Source organism: Chaetura pelagica, unplaced genomic scaffold (assembly GCF_000747805.2).
Source record: "Chaetura pelagica isolate M959 unplaced genomic scaffold, ChaPel_1.0 scaffold2964, whole genome shotgun sequence".
Taxonomy (NCBI): Eukaryota; Metazoa; Chordata; class Aves; order Apodiformes; family Apodidae; genus Chaetura; species Chaetura pelagica.
In genome coordinates this window covers 1-496 of record NW_009952954.1, presented here as the reverse complement: position 1 = coordinate 496, position 496 = coordinate 1, and the positions used below count along the sequence as shown (strand labels likewise).

At 64.3% G+C, this 496-nt stretch overlaps 1 protein-coding gene across 1 annotated transcript; it reads right to left on the bottom strand.

The window, feature by feature from the left end:
• Positions 1-19: 19 nt before the first annotated feature.
• Positions 20-487, bottom strand: LOC104386987 (myeloid-associated differentiation marker homolog; the record flags this gene model as incomplete). The annotated part of the gene is made up of 2 exons (XM_009995671.1): positions 20-250; positions 294-487. Coding segments are annotated over 2 exons (425 nt in total), but the record flags the coding sequence as incomplete, so codon positions are not given.
• Positions 488-496: the final 9 nt, after the last annotated feature.

The window sequence follows — 496 nt, the reverse complement described above, 5'->3', positions numbered from 1 at the left end:
CCCCCCCCCAGCTCCTCACCCCCTCAGCAGCACCAGCCTCCCCGTCTGCACCAAATCCACCCCATAAGCCACCAAGTTCAGGGCCGTCCCCAAAGCCACCAACACCCTCCTGTCCCAGGGGCACGAGGGGGGGCACCCGGGGGGTCTCCTCTCCTGCCCCCCCATCTCCTCCCGGAACCCGTAGAGGGGCCACAAAACAGCAGCAGCCCCATAAGCCACGACCCCCAACCCTGCATAGACCCCCAACCACCTCCTGGTGCCCTGGGGGTCCCGCAGCCAAACCCAACACCCACCCCCCCAGGCACCCCAAAACCACCGACACCCCCAAAACGAAGGAGACACAATAGATCCCCAGGCACCATTTCCAACCCTCAGGACCTTTCCCAGCCCCTTGTTCTGCTGCCAAACTGAGGAGGAGGAGGGAGAGGAAGGTCTGGACCACTTTGAGCATCCCTGGGGGGGTGGCTAAAAACGGGGCAGTTTGACCCGGTTTGGG